At 38.6% G+C, this 25,513-nt stretch overlaps 1 protein-coding gene across 1 annotated transcript in view; it reads left to right on the plus strand.

Annotated features, from left to right (window-relative positions):
* The window catches only part of fstl4 (follistatin-like 4), a 196,550-nt gene that overhangs the window by 14,705 nt on the left and 156,332 nt on the right, over positions 1–25,513 (plus strand). Inside the window, exons 2-3 of the mRNA XM_069717308.1 lie at positions 442–607; positions 10,804–10,837. Of these exons, the coding sequence (XP_069573409.1) occupies positions 452–607; positions 10,804–10,837 (190 nt within the window). The 5' untranslated portion in view covers positions 442–451. The remainder of the gene's footprint in view (positions 1–441; positions 608–10,803; positions 10,838–25,513) is intronic.

The following is a 25,513-nucleotide window of genomic DNA, read 5'->3' on the forward strand; positions in this document are numbered from 1 at the left end:
AAAATGGACTCTCTTCTGTCTCACTTTTCCTACAATTGATTTTGAAGACTGTTATGATCGTAATGACACATACTCGTACCCATATAAGGAATTTACGACATGACTTCAGCTCGCGTCTTTTTCTCCTCTGTGAAGAACAAAATGATGTGCTCTCAAGTAAATAAAGTCATCTAAAAGCATTGGCATGCAAATGGGATTATGGCAGATTCAAATCAAACATAAAGTGAGAAGATTTGCAGTTAAAGTTATATAATAATAAACATCAGCGCAATTTTGACCCGGATAATCTAATCATGTTGATAACAGAACGTGTAAAGAAGGTTATGTGTCACTTTCAGACAAGTATGAATATTACGAGAACTCTGAAATACGGTTTTGGGAAACTGAAGTTTGTGCTACAGAGTCAGTCTAAGGACTTTGTGTTTGTATTTTTCCACTCAGATAAACACTCATGGGCAGCCTGGGTGTTTGGGCTGTGGCTGTGGCTGTGGCCGCTCTGCTGGGAACGTCAGGGTGCTGGCTGGCTGAAGGGCACAAGAACAGCAGGGGAGGCAGCGTGGATACAGCCAGCGTGTCACGTACCTCCTCGCAGGAGCAACGCTCCATGGTAAATATCCCGTGCAACCCGCACGCACACCACACCACACACACACACACCACACCACACCACACCACACCACACTATTGCTACTACTACTATTACTACCTCCCTCTGAGGTCATCACCTTCACTCTCTATTAAGCTACAGAAACACTTACAGTGATATACAGTACATCAATGACAATCAATTTGATTTATTAACCATAAATCAAATCAAGGCAGCAAATAATAATTGGATCAAAAAGTACTCTCACAAAACACAGTTTTAGTCCATTTTAACACCGATTAAATCCTATGAAACTGTGCACTCCCGGCTTTACATCTTCCGTGCTGTGATTTTCATAGGTTTGATGTACCAATTTTAAACTGTACGTAATACCAAGAACATAAACACATGTTAAAGTCATCATTGCCTATACATCATTTATTCTGTCAACAGAATAAAGCTTTTTTTTTTATAGTGTAACATCCAAATCACAATGTCATCAAAATCTCTACAAATTAAACATTTGAAGTCTCTATAAAATGTCCTTTTATTGAGTCAACATCTAAACCAATTAGATGTTAGATCAGGTGATCACCATTATGCCCTGAGCTCTGCAGTCGTGGGATAACACATCAAACTGTTATTTTCCACGGTTGCCTTCAAATATCTCTGCATGTGTGCAGCATGTGAATGGATATTCAGTGTGCCTGGGAGAAAGTCAATGGCAAAAAAAAAACAACTGCTAGACCTGCGCTAACCTAAAGGGTGATCAATTCCTTTCAGCCTTTTTTTTTTATACTTGTAGGCTAAGGACTTAATCCAGTTACATTGATTTATTTATTCAACCATTTTTTAAAATTTGTATAGGCCTATTTATTTAATTTTGTAAAGCCAAAACTGCCTTTAACTGAACATGATATAGTGTATTCTTCCCATTCAGAGTTTACGTGTTCAAAATACTGTTCCTGTTTCTATTTCATGCATTTGGCATTGAATATTTCTGAATAACAATCTGCAATGATGCGATGAGAAACATTGAAGTTTCAAGTACTACTTTGCTAATGGCAATTGGAAATTGGAAATAGAATGAATTTACTACAACAGGGAACGGTCTTGTCATTCATTCACAGGGCTACAACATAAATGAAGAAAATGTCATCCCTGCAAGTGGCTTTAGACTGCTATGCAGGCTACTACATTTATGTGACAATTACTTCTCCTTTGGAAATGCAAATTATACCCAATACACACAGGGGCAATTTTGGGGATCGTATGACAAAAATAGATCGTAACCCATCTCACAGCTAGTGTCTTGAACCTGCACTTCGGTTCATTTGATCAAACGGCGATCTTAAAATAAGTTTTCTGCACCAACAGCTTGGTTTTCCTGGATGGAAATTTCATTCTCCTTCCTCCTCTCCACCTCTTCTTGTGTGTGTGTCTCTCTAATTACACACGCGGAGAAACCTATAATGTCCACGTTTTAAGAAAAAGTCCGTGACAAATTAACTGCATAATTGAAAAATAAGCTGAAGTCAACAGTCAATAATTACAAGCATTTGTTAGATATACATCTACGAGAGAATTTCAGGCTTCAGCTGCGAGTCGAGTAGAAACAGACGCGGCGCTGGCGAGAATCAGGCAGTAGCAGCAGGCGTATGGAGAATGGAGAGGCAGGGTTTTGTGCTCAGGGCACTTGTCAGAATTAGCAGATGGATAGTTGCTTGAAGTTAAAGAGCGTAGTCACTTGTGGTATTTAACAAGAATAACCAGTTGTGTCTTGAGTTGTCGATAGTCAATCTGATTGCCATTCAGTACAAGCCTGGCTTCAACAGTCAGCTTAATGAAAGTACAGTGGTAGATGAATGCACACCTGAGCGTGTGTGCTGTGCATCTAACATTCGACTCTCCACCCTGCTCTGTTTAATTTGCTCCCTATTGTACTTTTTTTTTTTTTATAATGGTTACAACTAACAACAAGTAAATAGCCTTAGATCTGCCTTCTGTTTTCTGTCTGGGCTTCATTTTTAAACCCAACTATTGTTTGTTCATCTATTTGCAACACTTTTGAGATAATCGCTGATGGGCAAGTTCTGAGTGAATTCGCCTGGTTGCATCTATAACAATAGCATACAAATAATTATGGGTCAAATAGAGGAGAAAACAAAAAGACGAGCCCCGTGAGCAAAGCAGGGATCAGCCTGCTGGCAAGAATCAAATCTTTGGCTAATGTTCTCAGCACAACAGAAACATAAAGCCCGAACAGGTTGTCAAAAAAAAATTACAAACAGACAGACAGATGCATGCCACACAGCCCCGTGGTTGTCCTAATTCTGTGTAAAGTGAAGCATGCACACCCCCCGGTCTGTTCTAAGTCTCACTCAATTTGGGGTTTGCCAAGTTGGCAGTCTGCAGTGGAATGCCATTTTGCCCCGGTGGTTCTGTCCCCTGAAAGCCCTTGATCCAAAAAAAATAACGAATTCTCAGGCATTTCACCATCCGTCTATCTGGCCAGAAGAGGAAAAGCTGTCAACTGGTGCCAGAATTTAAAGTCAGCCCTTGGGTGAATCATGTGAATCCATGAATTCACATTATGCAGGATGCATTCTCAAAGCCTTTAGGAGTAAATAAGTAGTGCCAGACTTTTTTTCTACTCACATCCACCCTAATCAATATAAAACATGTAAACAGAAGAAAAAAAAATAGTCTCTTAGAGGTTTGACAGGACCAAAAAAAGATAAAGTGAGAAATTAAGCAAAAAAAAAAGTCCAGATGAAAGCTTTCAGAATTTTGACTTATGGTCAATTTCATGGATGCTTGCCAAACAAAGAGCAGGCAAAGATGCATTGGGGTTGTAGCAACTTTAGCATAGCTTCAGAGATGTAAAGATGCTATGATACATGTGAACTGGAACATTAACAGAAAACCTAGGTCATACCCATAGACTGTACATAAAAATGGATGGAGCTTCCGGGTCTGAAAAATTAGACTGATGTGAAAGTACCTTAAACTGCAATACCAAATAGTACCACTAGTTGTTGGCTCCATAGCCTCCCATTCAACTTGTCTCATGAATTACGAAGTCAATAAATGTTATTTAGTTATTTCGGTTTTGCTAGTAAAAGTCCCTCCTCCCTCCTGAAAATAAGACCAGTCTTGTTCTTGGATTCGTGAGTTACAGTACATTGAAAGACAACACTGATGAGCATGTAGGATTATTGTAGGCCACATATTTGACAGTATAACTTGGTTTGCGAGTAGCCTCTATATGAAGAGCAGAGTGGGTAAGTGATTTTATAGTAACCACTGAGAAAGACTGAATTGTGCTCATTGGATTACAGGTTTAGGAGTAAGAGAGTTATGGGTTGAATGAATTGGGACAAAGTGCAGGAACAATGAAAAGAGTGAAAGTAGCTTTCGCCCCATGATGGCAGATTCTTTGGCATTTTAATTTTCAGTCTTGAGGCGATCCCCTCTGCATTTACATTTTGACTATGACTCAAACCCATAAAGCTTTACTTTTTGATTTCGTTGCAGTCCCCACAGGGTTTGTTCACAATTTTTCTAGCAGTCTCTTGATAATTTGCACTCAAAGCTGAAGAAAACCTTTCAGGCAGACAGATCATATGCAATGGTTACCATTATATGAAGCAATAATACTCCTCTCTACTATAATTATAGTGGTAGGGGAAACTGGCTTAGCTCAGCGCAACCATCTGCTACACTGCGATGGAATAATCAAAGTGTGGAGAATCCGTCATTTTGTATGTGCCTAGCTTCTGTAAGGAGGGATTTTTTTTCTATTTTGATTCAAGATATTGTACTTGTGGTGTGTACCAATGAGACCAAAGTATACAAGTTAGGCCACAAAAAGTCATTCTTGTGCACTGAAATGCTTTGCGTGTGATTTTGAGCCGTCGTAAAATCCACATTAACAAAACAAAAACAAAAAAAGCGCGGAATCTATATATAGGAAACAAAACATATTTTTTTCTTACCTCTGGATACCACCATGCATGGGTCGTCACATCATGTCTGCGATGTTGTTGTGTCTTGTCCTCTGCGATGCTTCGTACCCCATCGCAGCTGTGCAGCTTCACGCAACTTCTGTCAAAATAGACAAGGACAATATTTTTAGTAGGGCAGAGCTGAAAGCCATTTCTGGAACTCTGTGGCTTGTCTAGTGAAATCACAAGCATAATCTCAATTGGCCATGATCAACCCTGGCATCGCTGCCAGAAGGCAACGCAGCCAGTCCCGATGGAATTCAGCCTTCAGGTCACGTGATAGTATCTGAGCCATCTCCACGACAACTCCAATTCAGTTCAGTTGATTTTATATAGCACAAAATTACAACATAAGTCATCCCAGGGCACTTAAAATTGTAAAGTCCTGAGAAGTAAACTCCTGCAATACTATAAAGAGGAACCCAACAATTCAACAATTACCACACAAGCTAATGTCAGACTTTGTGTCAGCTTCAGAGGTCATCCATCAAATCTATTACATGCCACACAACTCTTTTTATCTTCATCAGATTGTTTGTAGTCTCTTTGTATACAATCTGCAACAGTAAACAACCTCACAATGAAGCAAATGCCATTATTGCAAAAAAATAAATATGCAATATAAATTGTGCATGTATCAATTTATCACACCTTACACTCAAACATAGCGTCAGGTTTTATAACATTTTCCCTCACTGTTATTGATCTTGCAAAAAGTCCAGAATTCAAACATATTATAAACAGTGTACTGTAGTAGACAGAAATAATAACCGGACATGTATGCAGGGTAAAAATAATAAACATACAGTAAGCTTTGATGCAACAACCAGCCAGATAAATAAAACTGCAAAGTATAGTCTTCTTGAAAAGTTGTATAGTTCTTATTAAACCAATATCTACATTTGCTCATCTGTTACATTTAATCCACAATAGCTGAATTTTCAGCGATGAGTTATTGTTATTGGTTTGGAGGTTATTTATGTGGGTGCCCGACAGTAACAAATCGATTCCTCCTATTCCAGTGTGCCTTCTGTAAGGAGGTGATTAGCACGTTAATTAACAAGTGCTATATATGGTGGCATATAAAAAAAATGTAAAACTTAGTGAAGCCGTTGTTTATGACTGTTTGTAAAGGCGAGGGACACATTTGAATAAATGAAAATGTTTATAGAACCGATCTTGCCAGTGAATATCACTGGGACATGAAACTATTCTGGCTAATGATGCAGAGAAATGCAGATAATTTGTCAGGCTTTATTTTTATTTTAGGATCATCAAAGCTAAACCTGTGAAGGTGTTACCACTTACATATATTGTTTTTTTTTCTTCTCTCTTTTGGCTGCGTTTCAGTCTGCTCATTAAGTAGCTTATTGCTGCACTGATTAATTACTATTAGATGAGACAGGTACCTTCTTTCTAACCAACAGACATCAGGGATTAACTATCGAACAGAGATACATGAACTGTTTGGAAAACACAGATTCAGCTTTTCTTCCCTGCTCCTCTGCTGGCTGCCTCTCTGTCCTAATAAGGCAGCATCTTCAAAATGTCATAGTATCAATATGTTCTTCTTGTCTGACTATAACTGTAGCTGCTGCTTAATAAACACATTGAAACTGCAATGCTGAGTTGGCATGCAGGCGTCTAACTCCGGCAGCAAGTTTTGTTGTTGCCTGGTATTAAAAGCAGGAGTGAGATGTACAAAAATGAAGAAGGAAAACACAACCATATGGGTCCTTGAATGAAAGGTTTCTGCACAGCAATGCGTTTAAGATAGTGAGGAGAGAGCATATTCAAAGAGACTGTGTAGCAACCACAGCTTGCCTTGAATTGCCCATTTCTTCAAATTGCTTTCCCACAAAATGTCAGTCTCTGTGGCAGCAATGTCAGATTCTTGTTTTGTGTGGGTGTTTAAATGGCATCCAAGATGGAGGCATGTAGCTTTAAGAGACTTGTTTGTATTAGTTTTGCGAGAGGTTTATTGAGTTTGCACACTTACTCTCATGCAGCAGGCAAATCTGAAACAGACCATAACATCAATAACATCACAGTACCATGACATTTGGAGGGTGTCTTTGTTTGAAATAAGCTTACAATGTCATGATTGCTTCTTCAGGATGTGAAGCCACAGTCTAGGGACAAATCTGGCTTTATAAACTCCTGGCAAGTTATGTAATTCATGCCAAGCCATAGAAAATATTAGTTTCTGATTGGCTGTGTCGTGAAACGACACAATATTTAATTAAAGGGACAACTTAGCTATTTTCTATATTTTTGTTTAAGCCAAAGAATTCTATTGAAAAACCAAAACCAACAAGGAATTTCCTCTATGTCTGGTTTAGTCCTCTGGTGTCTGAAAACTATTAGAAACAATTTGTCTCTGGAAAAATCGTTTTTGGAAAGAGAACATTTTAAAGTTATTGATCTAAGGAGCTGTTTCTAAGTAAAGTATAGTGCCCATAATGAAGAAACACCTCACCCAGTCAAACTGTGTGGCTCAATGATGTGTTTTAAACAACAATTGTGTTTTTTGGTACAAAGGAATCAGGTATATCCAGCTTTGGATTCACCTACAATACCTGTTAGCAGGATTGATTTTAGTCTTGTATTTCTGTGTTCAATCATGATAAATATAGCTTGGACAATGACTTGTTGCGCAGAGGTTGTTGTAGTTTTAACAAAAGATTTTTCCGTCTGATTGAAGGTGATATCATTTATTGAAAACTTTTGTTTTGTACAAGTAAAACATGAAATATGATAATTGGTAAATCCTAGATTTTTTTTTTTATTTTTATTTAAAAAAACATTTTTTTTTTAAGAGTTACAAACCCAGACCCTTTCCCGTCAGGTTCTTGGAAGAGGTCAGATACACTTCCTCTGATGGTTAACCTTTTCCTGTTTTTGAGTTCATAATCTGATGTTTGTAGTGCTTGGGTGTTTGACTGTCCCTGGTTATTTGCTGCAGTAAATCCAATGGGAGAAGCTGGGAACACGTCACCAGCCGTCGTGACTTTATTTCCTCTTTGGCAGCAGAACATGTTACATTGCTTTCAGAAACCCGTGTAGGTTAAACAAGGCTGATGGGACTCTTTCAGGGCCGCGGGAGCTGTGAAGGACACTCTATAGACAGACTTAAAAACAGTTGCTAGCTGAGGAACATTATGACTACAAACGACACGTAATTCAAAGCTCTCTGCAGAAGGTTGTGTACTGACACAGTACACAACTGTATTATTATTATAATTATGTATAATTCAAATAGTTAATAGTACTGACACAGTACTCTCTCCATTAAAAAAGGAAATCTGATGTTGTCAACAAGTAACTTTTAGTCCTTGAATTTAAGAAATAAGCCTTTAAAAAATAGTATTGTCTTCTGTTTTATATAATGCGGTATACCATTCCTGAGACATGTAGTGACAATGCCATCACACCAGTAAAGGGAGCGCAATTCATGCAAACAGCCTGAGGCACGAGGTTAAAAGGCATTGAATCCTCTCTATTCCATATTGTGCCCGTCTCTCAGCATTGTCATAATCGTATCACATTATCTGCAACAGCTGTGTGTAAAAATACATCTATCTAATCAGCCTCTGTGACAAGGAGGGTAAACAAGGTAGATAAAAGCACCAGATCCTCCCTAATTGAAACCCAGTGGGTTTACTCAAATGAAATTCTGCCAGTAATTGTTTACATTTCTCCACCCACTCAAAGCGACACAGCAGCCCTTAAGAGAAAAATACAAACAGCCGTTTTGTCAGCTGTGTGACGGCTGCCGTTGATTTTACTTCATCACGTCACATTGCAGTAGTTGCCTTGAACTGTGACTAAACTAATTTGAGTTTGAAACCAATTTTGCACCACAAAATTAACCTAAAGCTGAACGTATAAGGTATAGTGACAAAAAGAAACCCTGGTGAGTCCCAGCAAAGATCGAGCAGTATTTTTTTTAGAAAGAAACACACAGCCTTTCTTTCACCTCTATGCTTGGTTTGATTCTCTAATCAATTGATCAAACAGCGGCACTCGAGATGATGGAAGGCGGTGCTGATGAGCACACTCAATTTTATCCTGCCATCATGAGGAAGCACGTCTTCAATTAAGATGGACAGATGGCAGAGGGTGTGAAGAGAGAGGGATAGAGATGTAGCGGCAAAGACGGAGGCAATGACAGGAGGCACCAAAAACTGCTGTGATTCTCATGAGGCTCTCCGTCTCCTGGGAAGTCGAGAGGGCCTCGCAGACTCCGTGCACATTTTATCACTGAGCCTTATTGCCGGTGACATCCACACTGAGGGACAAGAATGCAGAATGTCACAACATTTCATTTGCTGCCACACATGGGCTCCTTCAGAAGTGGGGTTTCGTTGGAAGACCTGCTTCTGCTCTATTTTTAAACAGCATGTCGATCCTTTGTTTTGCCTGTGTATGTTAAACTGCATCTCAGGTTCAGATACATTTAAGCATCAGTCTGTAACAAGCACGAGTGATCACTCACTAAAAAGCACATAAAGCACACCAAAACATTTAGAACTACATGTACAGGTCAGCTGGATTGCTTCTAAAAGCAACAACAAATCTGAGAGCCCAGTAAGTCCAGTGAATTAATTATAGTACACTGCTTTTGAGTCCAACCATTTCTCAAACCAGATGGCTTAATATCATTATTTCACCAGTTACATATTTACTGTTATATCCTCACTCATGCTGTCTACCACATGTCTACATTGCTCATGATATGCAAGTATAAAGGTCGGGCCAGAATATTGTCGCTCATTTTCTTTTCTACCTCTGACATTGCTCAGTGATGCCTCAAGACAATAATTTTCTCTTCCAATATCCTCAGCATTTTCTGTTGTGTTTAACTTTGAATATTGATTTTCATGTAGCTAACAGCAGAACATAATTGTCCTCTATTCCATCCTTCATCCAAACACTAGTAACAATTATCTGAAGAGACACAAATAAAATTGAAATGGCATTGACATGAAACTTTGTGAACTGCTGTTATGAAGCCTCGAGTTCGGATTTTGACCGTCGCCGTCTTGCTATTTTGGAGCCAGAAGTGACCATATTTGGACGAGCTGGGGAGGAGTGAACGGGGGTTTTAGTCCATCTGATTGGGAACCCGAAGACACTACACCTCGCCCACCAATGGCAGAAGCACGCATGCAGCACAGGCCTGTCAATCAAACAGACACGCCCCCACAAATGCCGTTTTTTTTTTTAAAGGCATAATGTCTAATTAATGATGGGATTATTTTCATTTGCACCGCCAGAAAACTATTAAGAAGGAGTGACTTTGGTGAACGACACCAAATTGACCAATGGAAAAAATGTTATTTACTTTGTATTTTATTAGAGAGAAGTTGAATGGGAGTCAATGGAGCCAGAGCCTTTTTGTAAAACAACCCCAAGTGACCCTTGGTGGTATTGCAATTGAAGGCATTTCCGCATTGGTCTGATTTCTCAGACCCGGAAGCTACGTTGACTTTTATATACTTTTTATGGTAATACACATGTCTGTCCACAAGAGGATACCAGGTCAGTGTCATGTTTTCATTCACCTTGGTATGATAAGTAAGTTAAGTACATAATGTTACGTAACATATATGAAGCAACTTAAGTGACATTACTTATGTCAAATTACTTATTTCAACCCAAATCATTATCTTTTTCAAACTTAAACAAGTATTTTTTTTGGTGTAGAAACCAAAAGCACCTTACTTTTTACACCTAGGCGAGACAAAACATGACACTGACACAGTAAGATCAAGTGGACTGATGGGTGTATTACATGCTTTGCCGTGATATCAGGCGGCACAGATACGACAATGACAAATGTATCAGAGTTTATCCTGCAGGTGTTGTTCGACATCCTGATAAACATTTCAGCACAATATGGTGACACCTGCCTCGCAAGGGTATTTCCAATTAGGATGATTGAATTGACTCCAGGATCCGGTTTTGTAAAAGTCCCCACGTTTCCCTGCTGTCATAAATTCTCTTTCGCTCCCTCTCTGACTCCTTTTCTTTTTATTCTCCTTCCATCTGTTCACCTTTGTTTGCCGCCGTGGTCTTTCTTCTCGCCCAGAAAAGAGGAAACGGCCCAGTAACGAATGGTCTGCGAAAAGCTGCAGAAAGGGCTGTTTTTGTCTCTCTCTTCCAAGCCTGTAATAAACCACTTTTGTGTTTGTTCTCTGTTTGCAGGAGAAAGGGAAAGCAGACGGGAACATCGATCAATGTGAGTACACTTACTGTGTTCAAACCAAACCGCATTTTTCAAAATATGCCATGTTATGCTCCATTACAAAATCTTATTTTTTTTTTTTTTTTTTTTTTCATCTGTTGTTATTCTGGCATACACTTTGGTTGTATTATTACTGGGAAATGCTGCTGGAAAATAATTCAAATCTAAATGGCTCCCATAAAATGCACCATTCAGCCTGTTATGGGGAAAACTCTGATAATGATATAACTGTGACAATATGAAAAATCCCACTTGTTACTGCATTGTGTTTATTGCTTCACTGTCCTGAGATTAAGTGTTTGAAAGCATATGAGATACAATTTTAAAAGCATTTCAGTTTTCCAGGGGTGTCGCCAGATAATTTTACCAACTATTTGTGGGATTGACAGCATATTGTTTTCTGCATTTGACACCATTTCAGGGGGGAAAAATATGATTTGAAATAAGGAAGATTCTTTATGAATAGTGTGAAAGTTAGCTCCACTGTACCCTGCCATCCTCCCCTAGCTCAACAGATAAAAAGTGAAAGTCTTTAAAATCCCTCACTCAAAGTGACAACCTGTCTATAAGTTTTAAAAATATGTTTGTCAGGTAAATCATTATTTGACTGTCAACCATCTTCATTCACCTGTCAGACATAAGTAAGTAATGCTTTTTTGATTCGGGCCTCATATGCTGTTTCACTCTGCAGTGATTCCTCAGATAGTCTATGACTTTGTTAGAGGGGCATCAAGCCACCAAACCAGCGGAGTGATTGCTAATCTCCATTACCATCAGAGCTACAACTGCCACAACACAAATTCTAATAGTAGTACCAATACTGAGCTGAATAAACCTTGATGCTCAGCCAACAACAACCAAGATAGCCCATCAGGCCTGTGCTTTACATTTCTATACTCACGGTAATACGTTAAATTCGTTGAGCAATTCTCCACATTCTCCTTATGGCAGTTTCTTTCAACTAGTGGACTAAAATGGAATTAAACAAACGTTTGACACTTTTGTTGTAGCTTTATCGCTCTAAATGCATCATTAAATACAATCTGTCGTAATAATCCTGAGATTATGATATATAATGATAACCAGGGTGTCACAAGAGAGTTTGAATCATTGGTTGGTGCAGCTACTGTAAAAGTTGATGCAGCGACCGTGCGTTTCATTTCTGGCAATTTTTGTTTAATATTCTTTGGGTTTCCGCTCCTGATGGTTTTACAATCTATTAATTCAATCCATTTGAGTCGCTGGCTGAGTTCTTGTGTGAAAGGCGTTGTGCGCCGTGTAGCTGCATTGGCAGCGCTCATAAAGATGAGGTTTTTCTTGTGTTATATGTGGCCTAAGCTTCCTTGTTTTTCTTTTTTTTTTTCTTGGGTGTTTTGCTGTTTTGTGTATTTTGTGCTGTCGACAGTGAGACTGAGCAGTTTGTGTGGAAGTTACTGTAACAGCGATATTTCCGGGGCTGACTGCCTACTATTTGACAAGTGACTTCATCTGTAAGCATTAGGCCTATTATGATGTGTTGTCTTCTTCTCCTGAGCAGAGTGCTGCTTCTCTGCTTGCAGTCTGAGCTCTCTGTGCCTGCCTCTATTCAACCGAAACATGACCCGGAGGATTTCTTTAGTTCGTGTTTATTATTCAGCATCTAGCACAGCACTTTTTGTTCCCTTTCATTTTACATCTGGATGTTTGTTGGTTGATTTCTCTTTAGCATTTTATTATGTGTAGAAACGTACCTTCTTTATATAATAATTGCCTCTCCAGCTGTGTGTCCGTTGCTCACCTGCCTCTTATAATTCTGCTCCTGTAGTGCATGTTGTAGTACATGTAATTCTGATGATTAGAAACACACTGTAAGATATACTGTTTTCCGTGTCAGTGGATGTGAACACCAGGAGAAGAAAGTATTTGATTGAAGGTTACGGTCAATAGTGCCCAGTAGCAGTGCCTGATTGTAGAACGTGGTCTTGTGTTTTGTTTTTTGTTTTTTCCTGTGTCTGTGTGAGTTTTAGTCCACTTGGTGTGAATGTCGTTGTGTTTGTCTAAGTGTATAAACTTCCCTGTGCAATCATTCATAGTCATAACCATTGAACCACAGTAATTACAGTGTGGGTGGCTTTCCCTGGAGCCCCTTATTGGGGATGTAAAGAGAAGAGGGAGTCTGACTTTTACAAAATACCACACTGGGTGTTCAAACCAGAAACATCTCAGGCCTTTTTTTTTTTTTCTTTGTTTTGACATTTGCTATTTTAATTCATCTGGTTGACTTTATCACTGCCTGCTCACTGATGTGAGTCAGTTGTTACAGCGAGTCATTACAATGGACAAGATGATAATGGGACAGGCTTGTGGCTGACAGTGAGACTTCTTTACATCAGCACTTTGTTTGACTGTGTTAATGACGTGTATGCTAATTGTGTTAGAGGCGTCAGCATAACAGCCAGTGTTGTTTGCCAGATTGTGACTTTCAAATAAGTCAGAAATGCATTTGAGTCGAGTGTATAAATTTGATACTTGCGAGATTAATTGACTGATCTTCAGTTCTATAATTATAACACGACAAAAGGCCTTTGGATCCCGTAGATCTTGGCAGATTTTAAAAGAGGATACTGTGAATATACGATTCATTTATTTGTATTTTTTTGTGATAAATGTGTGTCTACCGTCCATTTTAAAGTGTTTCACATCGTAGTTATTTGTCACATTTTTGAGTGGTGGTAGTTTTGGGTGACCATTCGAAATGGTTTGCTACAAATTTGGCTCTATAAATTTGTGGTGGTCATGTTTTCATGGGTTGCTTTTTGCTGAGCACTGGCACTCTTTCTTCATACATGATTATACTGTATAGTTGAATGATTTTGGAATTGGTAGCCTCCCAGTGTTACCACAGTGTCTGCTGATCTTGTGGATGAAAATATTAAGTCTGTATGACTGACCGTGGTAAAGTCAGAAGTCTCACAGCTTCTGTTACAAGTTATTTTAGATCACATTTAACTGCATGAGAAGTGGAGTAGTACGAGTAGAAGGTATCTTGAGTACGTGTGCTGTTTGTGTGACACACAGCGACATAATAACGGGAGCTACTCGCTCACTTTGAAAATTCATATTTTCTTGTTTTGCACTACATATATAGCAGAGATAAAATATAATAGTGAAAATCTCAGACAGGCCTGTAATATTACTGCCCTATCTTTTGAAGACAGCCGCTTCAATATTTTGAGCTGTATTCTCACTCAGGGTGTGCTGATTTCCCTCCTGAGACTAATTAGCCACTGTCCTTTTGTATGCAAAACAAGATCCACTGTCATTTTATTTTATTTTATTTTATTGTTTTGTGCTCCTTTTCCTTGGATGATGATCAGCAAAGCTCTTTGGGATTGTCTTATTCCACTGCCATTGGCTGGTTGCTTTTGTCATTTTCGATTTTTCATGATTTCAGTTTACCTTACCCTGTTTTTTTCCTTTGTTTCTTTAAATATTTATCTTCCTTCCTGCCTACATTTCTTTTCAATCCCGTATTTTCACTCTCCTTTGCACTCACCCTTTCCCTCTCCGTTAAACCTTTCATTGTGGCATCTACGCGCCTCACATTGAGATGCTGGCATTAATCAAATTGGCCCAGTTTTACCTCTGAAATGAAGATGCTACCAGTGAAAATGGCCATAGTGCAAACATTGCATATGAATGACTTTAGATAGCTGAGACAGGAATTCTCAGTAGATGACATTTTACTGTTTTTTGATGACAAACCACCCCTGGACTAAATGTCACAGCTTGGGAAAAAAATGTAGTTATTGTCATTGAGCCTTCTTTTCACTGTGTTGTTCTTGTCAGTGGGATACATATGGAAAAATTGAATAATGTCCATACATCTTCCCAGGGAATGGTGATTAATTCGGGCTTGAGTGCTTAATTTATGAACCTTTGCAGAGGCCTAATCAGAGTTTCTTACCGTCACAAATTAAACAATGGGAAGAGGCAAAGCAAGTTAAGCAACCCTGTGGTTCATTTAGATTGTAATTGGGTGAGAATTAGATGGGACAAGGTTGACAGAGAGACCCTCTAATAAGCAGCAAATGACTGGGGAGGAAACGGCACGTAGTGAAGAGAGTGATGGTGGAGAAAGGGAAATATGATATTCAAAGTCATTTCCAGTCTTAATTATTCAATCAAATGAGACATGTACGGTATATTGTCTTTTGTTTAGCATGCTGTGACATATATTCACTGTTATACATTGTCCCGGTCTGCCTCACAATCAGTGCAAAACAGTATGAGAACATTTTAGCTTTGTGTAATTTTTCTTTCTTTGTTGAACCCTAAAAGCACTCAGATGAGTATGTTTGTTTCAGAAGGCAAACATGAAAGAACGATCTGAACATTATTTCAGAGAGAAATTGAGGAGGCAAATCAAAGCACTTTAAAAAAATTACACAAAGTTAGACATTTGGACTGAATCATACATCAGTGGCAAATGTGTCAATATATTGTCATACCACTGAAAAGAAATACATTAGCATTGTCCCTTTGGAAACATTTGCATTGAAACTTAATGGTTCTTGCCAACTTGGTATTTTTCAAACTAATGATACCTCTATAAAGGCTGTATTACTTTGACAGAATGACAACTTCTACAAAGTAATTCTTTAATTTGTATGTATTTAATTAAACTTTTTTTGGTCTTTTGTCACCTGCGATTATTGAATATATTACTGAAATACACATCACACACTAGGTAATTTTTCTTTCTACCTCCCATGAAGTATAAATGATCGGAGGAAAAAAACCCAACTATAGTTATATTCTAAGTTGGTACTTTATAATTTTTTTTTACAAGATTGTCAGGTTTTTATAAAGCAGACGGGGAGATGTGATGAAGAAACAAGATTACAGAGCAGATGTATATTTGGAGCAGGACTATATAATGCATGGAGGAGGTGGAATGCTATCGCCTCTAATTGCATTCAAGGTTGAGAAGGAAATCATTAAATCACGATGAAATAGCAAACTCATCCACATAGTTTACATTTTCTCCGTCAATAATTTCTGACTTACAGAAGCAATGTAAATTAAAAGAACTCTGGAAATTACACTTTAAACTGTAGGTCCACTGTAAATGTTAACTTCAGTCTCTATATTTGCACATATCAATGGGATATTTTACTTAGTTTAAGCAGGTTATATGTTGGAGGGCCTTACACTTATGTTGTCTAATGTGCATTCACTTGGACTTGGCAATAAAATGATTTTGATGATTACCACGAACATAAATCCTTCCCACAATAATGATCATGAACTGGTGAATAATTTACAATGAACGTATATGTTCTGCGTTTGGGTCAACCCTCATCCCCACAGTCACTCTGGCAGCAGCAGAAAGACCACGTAGCTGACACATTAAAGGACAAAACAAGAAATAGAACACAGTTTGAAATCGAAGCGCAAAAATAAGCCAAGCAGCGTGTGCAGATAATCAGATGTCCACACTAAACTAGGAAATGGTGGCGAAGATTTGTCACACAACATCTGTGACTGGAAGTGATTTGGATTTCTGATGACCTGTGAACACAAAGATGGGAAACTTTTTTCCACTGACTACAGAAAGGGTGGTTGTAGATTGGATCAGCCAAAGGGAAGTACACTTGAAACTCTACACTGCTGTGATTGGTTGTTTAGCTTTCAATCAGCTCATCCCAACACAAACTCTATCCCCTGATCCTAATCTTAACCCTACCACCACAGGGCAGCCAATCACAGGTACAGCCTCCCTCCGGCTGATCCAATCTACCGACAGCAATACAAAAAAAACAAAGTCTATGCTACCAAACTGTTAGCATTAGCTATCAAGCTTGCGAACAAGTTTCTTGATGGTAACATTAGTTCAAACCCCAGCTCCATCTTTACTCTCTGATTATGTAACAAGAACCGTACGAGACTCAGCATCCTTTTTCATAAATTTCATGTTTTCTTTCACATTTTTCGAATTTATTTGTTTGTATTTGTTTTTATGTTATGTTATAACAGTAAATAGAACTGCCAGTATCACTGTGAAACAGTCAATACGTGCAGCAGGACATAATAATCTGTGTGATGTTTATTTTAAAGCTTTGTTATTATTGCCTTGTTGAGGTGTAAATGTTCGACCATGTTGGTGGCCGAGAGAATCAATTTATTGATTGAAAAATAAATGATGTTTAACAAACACAACAAACCTTCATTTAAATTATTGAGGATTCAGAGTTTTCTTGTTGTATGTATCCCACAGGCCTAGCAACATGGTATTCCTGTATACAGTGATAATAATAAATATCTAAAAGAAAACTGTTGGCCCTATTTCCTGGCCCTGTATTCATACTTGATGTTAAAGAAATCCTAACCAGGTATATCTCGATACTGTCATGTAGATTACTTTCCCAGAGACATCCTACATAATTAGAAAGTGCAAAAATAATAAATTTTCACGGCTCCAAGTTGTAAGTCACTATCTCAGTTACATCGTAAATCTCTGTGAAATATGATTTCATTAAGCTGTAGAGCAATAAAGATTACCAAGCGAAAAGTTCATTGAGTCATTGAGGGCTTAATCAAAAGAGTAAAATGAAACAGGCTTTGCTAAAATCAGACCCACCTCTACAGGCGTGGATGCAAAATTAGAATATCTTCAAATAAAGTTATGATTACATCATAAATCTCACAATTTCCACATCGTCATGAACCTGAATTTACTCAGGCAGGTATTATGGATAATTCGCTTTTGGATCTAATTTGCAGGCAGCCAAAGTTTCATGCTGTGATCATTTCTACCAAAAAGTCTGAAAGTCAAAGACGGAAAAAGGGATTGTAGTGGCGGTGTTCTCCGTGTTGAGCATGCCTGCAGATCCCGCTGAAGGGCTTAAGGAGGGCACACAACCTCTCCAGGGACTAAGAGGGACTGACGGTGGCAGTCTGAGTAACATTTTACTCTGACTGGGGCAAGTTGCACCGGTGGGCCTACATGGATACGCACACACACACACACACACACACACACACACACACACACACACACACACACACACACACACACACACACACACACACACACACACACACACACACACACACACACACACACGCACACACGCTGAAGTGCAGAGACTGCAAAAACGTAGGTTATGTGGAGAAAGACAAATCGGGAGAATGAGCAGGCAAAGGTAGATTTTAATTTAGAAATACATGAGCATCCTCACAGCTTTCTATGAGCTTAAGATATGTCACTGCAGTTTAATGTGTTCCTATTTGGCACATGGAAACCTAGTCAACCTAACAACAACTGCATTTGCATACCTATAGAGACAACAAAGACAAGGGCTCATGTTCCACAGGTTGATTTTGTTTTTTACGAGACATTCTGACCCAGTTTTTTACTGAGAGCTTCTCAGATTTTTAAAACTGTGGTGATGTATTTAGAGCCTCTAAAATTAATGATCGTTTGATGTACCAAGTGCAATCGAAAAGTTACGAGACTGCTGCTGTTGTTGACAAAGCAAAGCACGGGGATGTGCACGAGCAGGGGGGAAGCCCTAACCCTAACCTTTGTGACGCTAGGAAGTATTTTGGTGCCTGGTCAACATCTGCACCTGTGTTACATGTGTTTTTCTGAGCAGTGGGATGTGCACATTTGCAATTTCACCATTGACCTGAAACTTGAGCAGAGAGTGCATCAAATTTTGTGTCAAATTTTTAAGTAACAGAAAGACGTTGAGAGGAGCCAAATTAGGCAGGTTATGGGATAGAGGGCTACAATTGTGCTGTTGCAAGTGAGGCACTCGCATTTTCAATGGCTGTGAGTGGGCGAGTTGTCATGTTGGAGAACCCAATTTCAGGTTGAATATTTACCCTCAGAAGCCTCAGAACATCAGCGCAGAATTCATGTGTTGACAATCTGACCTTGGGGGTCGAATTCACTGTGCACAACTCTTTGAATGTCGAAGTAAACCCATCTGGTCTGACACAACATTTGAAGTCCACGCTTACATCACAAATGTGCCCGTACCAGTGGTCACAAAAACACATATTACTGAGGCGCTGATGTGCATCGAGTGACGACACTTGGAACACTTACTCATGAATGTTATAGCTTCCCCCCGCTCTATGCACATTACTGTGCTATGCTTCGTTTGTGTGCAACAGGAACAGTCTCGTAACGTTTTGATCATATCTCGTGTAGTGACCTGATGAATGCCGTTTGTTCTTTCGGAATTATTGTGCACCTCGAGAGTACCCCGGAGCCCTTAACTGAGTCCTCTTCAATTGCTTGTTATATCCATCCCATTAATTTTCTATCTACCAATTAATTCCTCGCTTGGGTACTGCAAATTCCTTTTCTGTCAAGTGAATTGTTTATTTGTTGTCTGATTATTAAGAGGTTTATCCTGATGGGCCTAATTCAAATAACTGCATTTATCCTTTTGCATAATCAAATTCCTGTATTTAGCTGTACATTTCAGTCAGTAGAGGTCAACTCCTGTATGATACCAGCTGCTGCTGTGTGAGTGTAAGCGTCACTGCGAACCCTTCAGATCTATTCTTCAGATCTACCACCTGATTTTTACTGCCTTACCCATCAACTGCAGACGGCTTTATGAGCTGAGAACAAAAATGATTGCTTTTGAATTCAGATTATATGTCTTTGCGCTGAGCTCTATCTTTTCCTGTCGCTCCATCTTTCTGCTTTTGCCCTTTTTCCTACCTCCAACATACACATTAACGAACAAACAGAGGTACACACACACACACACACACACACACACACACACACACACACACACACACACACACACACACACACACACACACACACACACACACACATATGCCTGTTGGAGTTTGAGGACAAGCTAATATGATTTGGATGTCATCGAACAAGGACTTCAGTAACACTTTTCAGAGGACGAGGTGTATTTGCATACCCCTGGGGAAGAGGAAATATTAATAAGCCGCTGTCAGGTCACATTTCTATGAGTGAGTAAACACATTCCCTCTTAAATACTTTCATATCCCCTCCATGTCATCAGCGTCCTAAGGTGCACACTGTTTTACCATCAGTCACACAATATTCATTTGTTAGAGATGCTATTGATTTGATAAATCGTCTTGACGTAGTTGGATTTGTTTTTGGTGGTGTTGCCGCACACTTGCTCAAACATTTTGGAATATGTGCGGAAAATTGACAAATGGGTTTAGATTTCATATTCTTACGCATGGGCATGCAAACTGTGTCCAGTTTTCACTACCAAAATAGTTGATGGAATCCTTTTCTAAAGTGGCATAGAGAGTTTGAGCTAATAGCCATGCATAATACTATGATTATTGCTGGCCAATTTGACAATCAGAAGAGATGATTCTCGGTCCAAGAATATAAAATGATTTCAAAAACTGTTACCATTAAAAAAGTATATATATTTTGCAAAGTTTCCTTCTCCGGTGGATTAGTCTAAAAGCTAAATTACACAATTTGCACTTGTATTTAGTAATTAAGAGTCGACTAACTTGTTATTTGTTGTGGGGTTGTTTTTCAACACAACATGCTTTGCATAAATCCCTCAGTGGGAAAAGTATCATTGAGCTCATTGCTCCTCTGTTGCATTATTGTCAGATCAGTGAATAGGAGCCTGAATGATAAATTAGTAGTATGATAGCTCAAGCAAAGACTGCATGTATTTTTGGCCACAATGTAGTAGACAGTAAAATTAGCAGTCGGCGGGTCATCTGAGGAGAGAGTTATTACCAGGCAGAACATAGATTGAAAAATAATTGGTCAACCAACATGCTCAGGGGAAGGTTAACAGTAACTATGAATAAACTCTTCACCATTCAGTGCACCAGTCTGCAGATATATGATTTAGAGATGAATATATGTAAAGTTGTTCCTGTGCAAGTTGCCTCCAAATGTAAAAAAAAAAAAAAAAAAGCATGATTCACTGTTAAATATATGACATTGGTTGATAACAGGAGGCAGAGTATGTCCTGTTACCATGCAGCCAGCCCTTCATCACACACAAAAAGCCTATCTTTTAGGTGCTTGGACAAGTTTGAGGTGTTTCCTCCTTTCTTTTACAATACTAACACCGTGTATATCCTGGATTTTGGTTGATTGACATGCAGACTGAAAATATCTCCATTCACAAAAACACAACAAAACTTTCAAACCACGAAGTAAGTGGACCTTTTGATTTTTGTCAAATTACTATTTTCAAGGTCTAGAATGAGCCTTGAAGCTCGGACAGACTGGCAGAGTGAGCTGCCAACATTGGCCTGCCATCCTTTAAGTACACACTGCTTGATACAAAAGACTCTGGATGTCAAGATAAAGTGCCCTTCCAGAATATGTATCCATACCAGATTGTTTTGACATTTATTGTTGAATAGCAGCACATTTTGTAACAGAGATTGTGGGAATAACACAAATAGCAACATGCAGCAGAGAGATCTGGCTGTATAGACGATTTAAAAAAAAAAAAAAACTATTGTGGTAGTGACCTTTACTCCCCATTTGTAGTAGAGTCCCATCAGTGAGATGTATTTTCATTCTGCGAGAGGTGCTCTCGCTGTTTTTAAATGATGATTTGTCAGTTGGGAATAAAGATCTTCAAATGGCACAGAGCTCAAAGTTTAGATGAAATAATATTAAAACCTTAAAAGCAGTGAGTCTTAAAATTATTCAAATTGGTTTGAATAGAATAAAAATTTTAAAAAAAACACGCATTTTAATAAGGCATTTGTATTTGCTACATCATTTTCCTAAATGTGACAAGCAATTACCATTGTCCAGGTTTTGGCAACATGATTGAGCGGGCTCTGCCAGGATTTTGCCTTTGAGGGTGTGCTTTTAGAATTCAATATGCAATTTGAGATTTCTCTGAAGCTCTTTGTCCGCATCCACTTCCTTTTTTTTGTCAGCGACAAGACAGCAGATAAAAGCGCTGCAGCGGCTGTGACACACATTGTGATCTCAGCAAACTGCTGTACAGTATATCCACATCCCCAAAGATGTCTCCAGAAGAATCTCTAAAAATAACCTAATAGACTCAGGATTTTCTGACCATTGTCAAAACATATATATATATATATATATATATATATATATACATAATAGAATAGAAATCTATTTTTAAAATGTGTTATGATCCCTGAAGCCTTTTTGAAATGCATAAAAAATAATGAGAATCCGATCGTGGAAGTAATTTAAAAACAAGTCAGTGAGGGAATGGCACCCGTGGCTAGGTAGGTGGGTTGCTTGTTCTCAGAAATATTTGCCACTTTCTTTGGAATTAAATCACTGAATAATTTATTGTTCAACAAATTTAAATGTAAAATGGCACGGGCAGCCAGCTACCCAGAGAGAGAGAGAGAGAGAGAGAGAGAGAGAGAGAGCACGAGTTGTATGGCTGCTACAATAATAGCAAACTTAACAAGCAAGGGTTTTTTCACTTCGTTTTTTTTTTTCTACCAAAGAGCCGAGGATCGTGCTGGTGTCCAACAACGTGAATAGAATTGTGCATATGTAATGCAGTAAGGTCATGGGCTCTGATGGAAGGGAAAGAAAGGTCAAATGTCATCAGTCATTTGCGGTATATTGTCAGAATCGCTAGATTAATTATGATGCGAGATTGTTAAATCTTGTCATACTATCAAGTTTCCCCACATAATTACAACTCCCGCCCCGTTGGACTGGAGAGGCCGTAACCATTAGTCTGCCAGGGCAACTTGAGATTTTGATGCCACAAATTAGATTTACCTCCAGTGTACGCTCAAGTTTTCACAGTTGGACTTTACACCGATATGGTCAGCTGGTGTAAAGTTTCTGGTAAGTGCTACCTGCATTTTATTTAATTTTTGTTTTGGTGCTCAATTAAAAGTAATGCAGTTTAATACTTTTATGGTATAAAATCCTTCTGCACGTGTCGAAATAATAATAAATGACAGCTCTGAATCACGTATAATAGTAGTACTAGAGTGGCTGCTGCCATCTCCGTCGCTGCCAGGAGGTTTTACTGCGACTGTTGGCAAACAATGCCGGCTGTTGCGTGGTTTGAATGTGGGGTACATGATTCTGAATTCTGCACGCTCTATTTTCCAGGAGCTCAGATCACACGGCTGTGGCAGACTTCAGCACTCCGTGCGTGTGACGAACTAACCCTCTTCTATATTCTTCACTGTCCGTGCGATCATATCTATTCTTTGTGCCATCGTTGTGACAGTGGCTTTCTGCAATGCATCGCCACACGGTCTGCCCAGAGATGATAAAATCTTCTGAAGTTGAACTTATTTTTTGTGTTGCAATACACCTTTTGATCTAGTTTGCAGCTATTTTGACATACAAAGTAACAGGATTATGAATTTGTTGAGAAGGTTGATTATTACACACAGCAGTATGTCTCCTGTCCACTTCAGAAAAGAGAGCATGCATGTACGGAAAGGATTTGGACACGAGCTATACTAAAAAAAAAAAAAGTGAATTTCTCTACTTTCGATAACAAATGATTAAAGAAAATGGCATTTATCATGCAAATAGATAGCACAAGGACACATTTCAAACAAAATATTCAATAAATAAAGTTTGCTCTCTTTTAAAACGAGCAGATGTACTCAGGGAGTATTTGGGCACCCAGCAGTGGCTTTACTAGATCACATTTACAAGTTTATTATTTAGCGTGCTGAAATGGGAAATGTCTGGGCATGGAATCAACGAGTTTCTGTAATAACTGTGGTGAAAGTTTCCTCCACTTTTCAGCCAGCAAAGCTTCGTCCACACTAGAGTCCGATATTTTTTTCCTCATAGCATCCCATTTGTGCCCTTTGGGATTTAGGTCAGTGCTCTGGGAAGCCACTTTGATTTTCTCCCGGAAAAAAATATTCTTTCAATAGGGGTCTGGTTCACATAACTCCTCTGTACTTCCAAGTTCATGGTTTAATCGACAAATAACAGTTTATCAGTATGATTATGAGAAAAACTTCAGACTTTGACGTTTCCACCTCCATGTTTTATTGTCCCATTACTCCAGTCTTTTTGGAATTGTCCCTTTTTGTCCATACACACTTTCTACCATCAGATCAATGTCGGTTGAATTTGGACTGCTGTCTTCCTCTTGCATGCTCTTTTACAAATTTAATCATAGCTGTCTCACTCTATGAGCTTATGAATGGCCTCAGTTCTAACACTCCCCCTCTGCACCCAACCAAACTCTTTGATCCTATTTCGAATGGTCTGTGAATTGAGTTGCATCTGCTAATTCTCGTTCATCTCTGAAACTGATCCTTGCTAATATTTGTAACGAGTCTACTCACAATTATGTAGTCCAATCTGCTGCTGGTCTTTCTCGGTCTGCCTGTGCATTATTGAACGTTTTGACCGTATACCCAACTATGGAAGATGAAAGACAGAGCTTTTTCCGAAAAAGACGAATGGAGAAGCCTTCGTTGTGCAAACATCGGTGCTCGACCTCTCCTCTAAAGTCTTTTCACTTGTATTCACCATAGTTTTTAATTAACCAGTTTCAAGGTTGTTTACAGTGGATGTATAAAGCCAGTGCATTACTCCCATGGCATTCACATTAATAATGATGTTCCACTAAATTTGACAATCAAAACACGTCCAAAAATATCATTGCCATCCATCGGCTGGGATACTACATGATAGAATCTACTGTATGTTGCTACAAACAAGGTGCATCGTAATATTTGTCTTACATACAGTTTTATCTATGTTATGGCATGTTGTATGTTATCTAAGTTTTCATAAACGTGTATATCTAACATGTTCCTGCGTCAGTATTATCAACATCTGTGATCGTGCAGTGTGATATGGTTTTGGGTATTATGTTATTATGTCAATAATAAGTCTAGTTTCTGATATGAATACAAATATGGTGATTAGTCTATAACTAAAATCTCATATGGGATAAACAAGCTTATGTTCAGTGTGTTGAGCTAAGTTCCACATTAGATAGGTAGTTATTAATTTTATTTTATTTTATTTACTTGAATTTATTCAGTTCGACAACCACATTTTCTAAATAAGAGATACATTTTAGTCATCTTTGTTTCTGTGAGTATCTATGTTTGATTGGGATGTGGGAGCTGATACGCACAGAATAGGCACAATGGATTTTTGTTTTCATCTGATCTCATTGCCTCAAAAAACTCACCCGGTATCAGAATATCAAACATTTAAGAGAAGACATTTTAAAAGCCACTAATTTAACAGTTCCATATTGAAAAGGAATCCAGAACCCTTTTTTTTCTTTCTTTCTTTCTTATTCTACTTAACTTAAGTGCTCTGTGCACTCATGGTATTTAGGGATTTCTTTTTTTTTTTTTTTTTTTTCCTATGACTTGTATAAGAATGAATGAAATCCACTGACATATATAAATCTAACACTAGCAACTGGATTTTTGGTTTTTGACACATTTTGACACAGGAAAGATTCTTAAAACTTCCCTTACAGCTAATAACAAAGAGGCGATGAAGAGGCAATCTCACTTAAGAATAATATATCCCTCACAAAATAGCAGCTCCCTCAGGGAAAAGACACAGTCTATAGTCATATTCTGGAAATGCATTTCATATTCAAACACAAATGGAGCAATTTGTGCAAATAGCATGCGTAATGGTGGGGCAGACTCCCAGGTGTG

This window comes from Brachyistius frenatus, unplaced genomic scaffold, assembly GCF_029030835.1.
Source record: "Brachyistius frenatus isolate BFR_SWC_R1_liver_20210118 unplaced genomic scaffold, ASM2903083v1 Contig_5, whole genome shotgun sequence".
Classification (NCBI taxonomy): domain Eukaryota; kingdom Metazoa; phylum Chordata; class Actinopteri; family Embiotocidae; genus Brachyistius; species Brachyistius frenatus.